Source organism: Chionomys nivalis, chromosome 10, assembly GCF_950005125.1.
Source record: "Chionomys nivalis chromosome 10, mChiNiv1.1, whole genome shotgun sequence".
NCBI classification, from domain to species: domain Eukaryota; kingdom Metazoa; phylum Chordata; class Mammalia; order Rodentia; family Cricetidae; genus Chionomys; species Chionomys nivalis.
Window position 1 is genome coordinate 12,373,320 of NC_080095.1, and position 7,741 is coordinate 12,381,060.

Below are 7,741 nucleotides of genomic sequence, written 5' to 3' on the forward strand. Positions count from 1 at the left end.
TGGTGGTGGTGGTGTGTGTGTGTATGCATTTGTATGCACCTGTGTCTGTGTTTGTGTTTGAATGTGTAACTATATTTGTGACCATATCTGTAAGTGTGATACTGTGTGACTGTGAATGTGTGTGTTGCAGAGTGTGGCTGTACCTACCAGTGTAAATGTATGTGTACTATGGTTGCAGTTGTGCACACTGTCACCATCCCCACCCCATTCTCTCATCAGAAAAATTTTAAACTATCCCAGTCTGCTACCTATGGATGTGGTCAGCAACATGGAAAGGAAAGGGTTTGTGTGATCTTAAATATTACAGACCACCATGGAGGAAAATTAGGATGTCAAATCAGAAAAAAACTAAAAGTGGGAACTGAATCAGAGATCACAAATAATCTCAATTCATAAACTTGTTCTCCATGGTTGTACAGCATGCTTCCTTATACAATGCACAAACAACTGTCCATGGATGACAATGTCTATATCTGTATGAGCCCCCTTCCATCAGTTATTAATCAAGACAATGACATCATAGTCTTACCTGCATACCAATATAATGTTGGTAGTTTTTTTTCCAAATAAGTTTTCTTTTTCCAATGATGACCCTAGTTTATACCATGGACAGGCTGGTACTGTTAATTCTACATGGCTCATTAAGTGAGTATTCATCTATCCACTTTAAATAATTAAACAAATGACTGAATAAGCCCTTAAGAATAAGGATACACCTCTCAAATAGAAGATAATAATAAATAATGTGTGACTTTACCATGAATGAATTCCCTTGGCAAATGCTGTTTTCCCAGTGACTTCCTTCTTGAGAGTCTCATGGGAAAAGAGAAACCCAAGGAGTAAGAGAGTACGGGATATGGACACAAACTCTCCGTGGGAGTTTGAATGAAAATGGCCCACATAATCTCAAAGGGATATTTGATACTTTTAAGATGTGTGGCATTGCTGGAGAGGGCACGGCCTAGATGGAGGAAATGTGTCATTGTACAATGTAGGCTTTGAGGTTTTCTATGCTCAGAATGCTGCTTAGTCAGCTGACTGCTTGTTTCTTGGAAGATGATGGCCTCTCAGCTATTCCTCCAGCATCATATCTTCCTGAATGCTGCCATTCTTCCTGCCATGATGAGAATGGTCTGAACTTCTGGAGCGTCAGGAAAACCCCCTAAAGTATATGGTTTCCTTATAACAGCTGTGGTCATGGTGTCTTTTCACAGAAATGGAAACCTAAATTAAACAATATCTCTGAAGTAACTAATGACAAAAAATATTTTAATAAGTGGATTTATACCTAGTTACCCAATATAGTATAAGAAATGTGCATTTTTTCTGAGATACTCCTTCCCAGATTATTGTAAGCACAATGAAAATATCAAAGAAACTCAAGAAGAAAAAATACTAAGCATCATGTCATTTCATAACCCTGAAGCATTCAAAAATACAGGTAACATTGAACTCATACTGTACATGATGATGAGTGCTTTCACAGGATGGCTGTCTCCTTAAAGTGAAGAGCAGGTTATATCACAACAACTCACAGTAAAAAGTGAAAGGACTATGCATAAAGAAATGATGGACACAAATTACGAAGTCTCTAATGCCAAGTTAGACAGACATTTCCCGAGTCTTGAATGAACAAATTAGTTCCATTTCTTCACTTCTCTTTCCTGGTGATTTCCATTAACAAGACACAGGAAAAGACACTAGAAACTCTTGTTACCTGTGTCTTGACTATCATTCAAGTCACAGGGTTTCCCATGTTCATATATGATTTCCAGTCTACTTCTTTTCATCACTCAATGTTCTCTATCTTGTTATTAATTCAGTGAACATAAACCACAAACTTGGCTGCTTGCTTTTGCTTTTTATGAAGTATTATGAGTAGCTGAGCTTTCCATAACTTACCAAATCAATAATCATATTTAGGAACATGTGATTGGCAACACACTGAAGATAGTGATAGAGAAAAATATAAAAGTACATGGATAGACTGAAATAAAACAAGAGGAATGAAAACTAGTGTTCATGTAGAATGCTCTTAAGTGAGAAGGTGAAATAGGAGCCTAGTAAGATGAGACCCAAGTCAGTCTCACAGATTTCCTATCAGATAAATATGTGAAATCACATGTATGAAATGTGAGTGAGCTGCTTCCTCACAAGTTATTTCCTGAGAAGTTATAAGAATGAGACAACTTCATAGACAACAAAAGAAAGAATTTTAAGTAGTCCCTTAAACAGAATTTCTGATCACCAAAAGTAACAATACCATTTATATTTTCTACTGGAAGTTATAGAGATACATAAATCCATTGAGAATCTGGTCTTGTCTTCGGCCTGCACTGAATGAATGTGGACTTAGTTAATGTAAACACTTCCTTGTTTTGCTTCTAAGGAATGTACAGTATGACTCTTAATATTTCCTATTTCTCTGGAATTGGAAATACAGACAGCATCACAGCAACATTCCTGATGTTGAATATTGAGTACCTCTAAGAAGCACAAAGCAAATCTCAGTTTCCTGGAGGAGAAATTGGAAACATGGCCTGTGCTTCCTTTTATACACTCTGGGACCTCCCTCAATGCAAATCAGTCCTCAAGCTCAGGATGAAATCCAAGGCCAACCTGAGAGGCCCCATCTCCTTCTGACTAGAGCCTCCAACAAAGCATGGCTGTCCTGGTGCTGCTCCTCTCCCTGGTGACATTTCCAAGTTGTAAGTGCTTCAGGGTTTTAGGAAAGGGACCCAGATTTTTTATCTATGGGTTATATGACTGATGGTGATGTTGCTTGTTCCTAGGTGCCCTGTCCCAGATACAGCTAAAGGAGTCAGGGCCTGGCCTAGTGCAGCCCTCACAGACCCTGTCGCTCACCTGCACTGTCTCTGGATTCTCATTAACGAACAATCATGTACACTGGGTCCGCCAGCCTCCAGGAAAGGGTCTGGAGTGGATGGGAATAATATATAGTGGTGGAAGCACAGATTATAATTCAGCTCTCCAGTCCCGAATCACCATCACCAGGGACACCTCCAAGAGCCAAGTTTTCTTAAAACTGAACAGTCTGCAAACTGAGGACACAGCCATGTATTACTGTGCCAGAGACACAGTGAGAGAACTCTAGTGTGAGCCTGTACGAAAACCTCTATATGGAGACACTCATGACCAGCAGGGGGCGATGGGGACCAACAGGGTCTCCCAAGACAAATAAATATGTGGTTGCTTAGTAAGATAAGAAGTTCTAGACTATGCTTCATGAGAATATGTTTCAATATTAGAATCCGTGTTTTCCTATTCCAAACACAAATAAAAAAATTCTCTACGAGCAACACTTTACTGCCATAGTCTAATAAGCTTCCTATTTGTTCAAATACTATAACGAATAGATTTTCCCACAAGCCCTGTAAGCTAACAATCTGCTTCTTATTATTAGACAGAATGACATAAAACTTTGCATGTTTTACGTACAAACATACATACATATTCACACATTTTCTTAATATATTTTAAAGGAGTCAGCAGTTATGACACTTGTTGGGTGTTAGGTTCAGTTATAAGCTAGAGAACTTTAAAAGAGCTGTAATTTGTCCTCTTTGTTTTTGCAGCTGTGATAGAGAATCCACAGCTTCCTTAATTTAAAGTCACTTTCCCACAACACCCTGGAAACTGAAATACCCATAGTTTCCTTCTACACCAAGAAGCTCCCATAAAAGGATAGAATTGATGATTGCTTTTGACATATTCCATTTCATGCATTTGCACCTTGGTAAAAATTAGCTTTCCCATCAGACTTATGAGCAGTGGTTCCTCAGGCTAAACAAATTGTTATTGTTTGGGGTCTGTTGTAGGGACTGGGTCTGCCCTTGTTCCTGGGGTGCATTTGTGGGGACAGTTTCTGGTCAGCTAACTAAGCATTCTGTTTGTTTCTGTGCTCTCCCTGCCCCGCCTGATTAGCTGCAGGACTTTGACTCCATTGTTAATATGTTAATTTCCCACCTGCCTGGGCATGGGTCCTTGTGCAGCAGCTAGATACCAAAGGACTTCCCCAAGTCTGAATAAATGGCATTTGGCTGATCTCCTTTTGAATGACCCTGGTCTCTTTGTGTGTTTAATCTCCAGGCCCTTGCCCGACTCGCAAAAGGTACAGTGGCGCACGAACTGTACCGAGGGTGTAACACAGAATCGGGTGTTACAGTCTGTCTAACTTTAAAACTGATTTTCTCTGTATATGGAAACAGGATGTGTTCTTATCAATTTATGTCAACTTCCATATAACTCATTATTTGGGATAATCCTTCCCAACTAACTGATTAATCTTCTCACTCCTCACTCTCCAAACTATGATCAGACTTCCCTATTTACTATTCCTAAAATGAGCTTCTTAAGTTCCACAGACTAAGTGGTCATCTTGTCCTCTTGATGCCTGGCTGTTTTGATACAATGCCCTCCATGTTCATGCAGATTGATTTGATATTTCAACTGTTGAGAACTGAGTTGCAGCAAACATAAAAGGGAAGGTTGCCACTGATCATCTGTACATTTGGGAAGCAACCCAGAGGTTCAGAGAGCATACTGTTCTTGCAGGGAAACAGTTTCAATTTCTGGCACCCACAATGGGTAAATCTACCTGTAAATCTGGAGAACCCATGGTGTCTACTTGTCCCCATGCACACTACACTACTCACACAGAAACATACACACATAATTAAAAACAAAATATTTCATTTTCTCATCCACTGTTGAGAGTTAACCCAATGTGAGTGCTCCATTGTTTATATGAAGCTTTGATACATATAGAAAATTTCAAAAAGTAAAAGGTTAGGACCTTTAACTTCTAATCTTTTTGTCTCATCCAAAAGATCAGTCTCAATTTTCTTCTCAAATATAACTCATTTCTATCACTTGTCTGAAATTTGAGTCTAAGGATAGCACATAGCTTTATTGCCCCTGCTGTTCTTTTGGAGACAAGGCCACACATGCGCAGAGAATACAGCCTCCCAGTGGACCACAAATCCCAGCAGCACAATGGAAAGCCACGCATGCGCAGGACATTTTCTCCCAGACACCTAGAGCCCCCTTAAAAACGGGGCGTCTCTGAAAGACCCTACAGACCCCCTCCTCAGAACCCGCAGCTAGCAGGCTCCCCGGGAGAACGTCCTGTTTGCTTGAAAGATTCTCAAGATCAGCAGCTAGCCTGCTCTCGTGAGAGGAAAACAGGATATCTATAAGATAGGACATCTACAAAGCAAGATGGCTGCAAAGTAGGATATCTATAAGATAAGAGCAGGATGTCTGCTGCCAGACATCCATGCTGGGAGAGGAAAACCATTCATGCCCCCCGCCTCATTCTGATAACCACGCTTCTGCTTCTGTAAGTTGCTTTTCGCTGCCCTCTTTCCTATAAAAAGTCCTCCTCCCAGTCTGCAGGTGCGCAAGTCCTCCGAAAGACTCTGCCGCCCGCAGGTACCTGTGTCCACCTAATAAACCTCCTGCAGTTTGCATCCAACTCATGCTCTCAGCCTGGTCTCTGGGTCCGGGGTCTCCACCTGAGGGAAGGTCCCTACCGGGGATCTTTCAGTCTCAACCCACCTCCCCCTCTTTTTCCCTTCTGTCTCTTCACTCCCATCCCTTGTCTGTTAACCCCCCCCCATTAAAGTTTACCCACGTGGGACCCCACGTGTCTCGTGTTTTCTTTCCAACCTCGCAGAAATAATAACATTTTGGTGCTGTCTGCTTGGGGACCTGTTCGCCCGGTGCCCTCACCTGAGGCCTTGACTCTGGTTTTTTCTGGCACCTCCAGGAGCTCGGGGCCTCCCTGGGGCAAGGTCAGAACCAACAACCTACGACCACTCCACGCGCTCCTCAACGCGGCCCTCTCCAACCATCAGTGGCTGATTCGTGAGTTTACCTGAGTTGGCTAACCATCCCCTCTCACCCGGAGGAGGCCGGCCGAGCTCCCAGCTTCCTCTGGCGTGTCCTGGGTATGGTTGCTAACCCCCCCTCCCCCGGCCTTCCACCCTCGGCTAGACCTGTTTTTATCCACGTCCAGAAGTTTTGTGCTTCTGGTTCTCTCTCCTCCTCTCCTTTCTGCTCTTTCTCTGTCCTCTTTACGTATGGGCTTGCTACGGTGAAGCGCTTCGGCTGCAACGGACGGCCTTCAGGCGTAACTGTCCCCTCCTGTCCGGGACCCCCCATCTCCCGTCTGAGACTGGGATCGGGTCAGTGAGCCCATAACATGGCCCTCTGGTCACTCGGACGCCTGTGTCCAGAGCAGCTGTGTTCCTGGCATCTTCGGGTGCCTTCTGCGGATATTTTCACGGTTCTAGCCATGGGCGCTAAGCCTTCAAAAACAGTTCCCCCGTCTTCCCCTCTGGGACAGCTGTTGGAAGCTCTGCAGCCCCACGCCTTAATTCCTTCCGTTAAATTCCAGATCTGTAAGGACCTCGCCTAGCTCCTCCGACCCGGCTTCCCCCCGCCCCCACCACAGGTCACACAGGCAGCTGGAGGCTTCCCCCTCGCTCCCACCACAGGTCACACAGGCAGTGAAAAACATCTTGGGATTCTTCCCCATCCCCCTCCCGCCCTATGCCCCCACTCGCTTTGTTCCAGATTCATCGGTGATGTAGCTGCTTCTTCTCCTGGCCCCACAATCTTCTGACACTAAGGCACCCTTTCCTCTTCCAGCCTCCCAAGTGAACCACTGCCTCCTGTCAGATCTGCCAAAAGTCAGATTCCAGGACCAGATATCGTAGCTTTCCTTTCCCTACTCACCAAGCCAGGGGCTCCCTTTCAGGAACTGACTGGTAGCTGGATTTTACTCATATGCCCACAGTCAAGAAAATTAAATATCTCCTGGTGTTGGTGGATACAGTGTCTGGGTGGGTTGAAGCCTTCCCCACCTCTAACAAAAGAGCCCAGACAGTTTCTGATATTCTTCTCCGAGAAATTGTTCCGCGGTTCGGGCTCCCAACTTCTCTTCAGTCAGATAACGGCCCAGAGTTTACTTCCCAGATTTCTCAAAATCTGTCTAGGGCACTTGGAATCCCCTGGAATTTTCATATACCATACCACCCTCAGTCTTCAGGTAAGGTAGAACGGACTAACTGCTCTTTAAAGGATGCCCTCGTTAAGATGTCACAAGAACTTCACCTCGACTGGGTAAGGCTTCTGCCTCTGGCTCTTCTCAGCCTTGGGGCCCTCCCAAAGGACCCCCTTTTCATTTCACCCTTTAAACTCATGTATGGGCGGCCGGTTTTAACCCCTGGCCTCCCACTGGGAACCTCTCCCCTTCCTGATCACCTGCTCACTCCCCTCCTTTCCCACCTACGTTCACTGCTGTGGGACTTCAACCATGTGTTAACACATGTCCACCGCCAGTTAAAATAGGAGATAAGGTATTATTCTCACCTCCAGGCCAATGTCGCTCACCCCTTTCCCCTAAATGGCAGGGTCCCCTCAGAGTAATTCTTCTAACTCTCACAGCTGCCAAGCTCGAGGGAATTCCTCACTGGATTCACCTGTCACATCTAAAACCATTCATCCCCACGGCTCAAGACAATCCTCCTTACACGGTAACTCAGACAGGACCATGTTCTCTCAAGTTCCAAAGGACACCGGGTTCAGCCCCCTCTACTCCAGTCTAAGGAAAACAGTGGTCTCATCTTCATTTAATCCTCCAGTGCTAACACACCCTCCCTTCTCTAAATTCCTAAATAACCATCCAGCTGTCTCTACAGAAATCATCATCAAA

General features: G+C 44.3%; 1 gene segment (V, D, J or C); it reads left to right on the forward strand.

The window, feature by feature from the left end:
* The first annotated feature begins 2,662 nt into the window (after window positions 1-2,662).
* LOC130882883 (Ig heavy chain V region PJ14-like) lies at window positions 2,663-3,115 on the forward strand. The segment is given in 2 exon segments: window positions 2,663-2,705; window positions 2,793-3,115. Coding segments are annotated over 2 exon segments (366 nt in total).
* The last annotated feature ends 4,626 nt before the right edge of the window (window positions 3,116-7,741 follow it).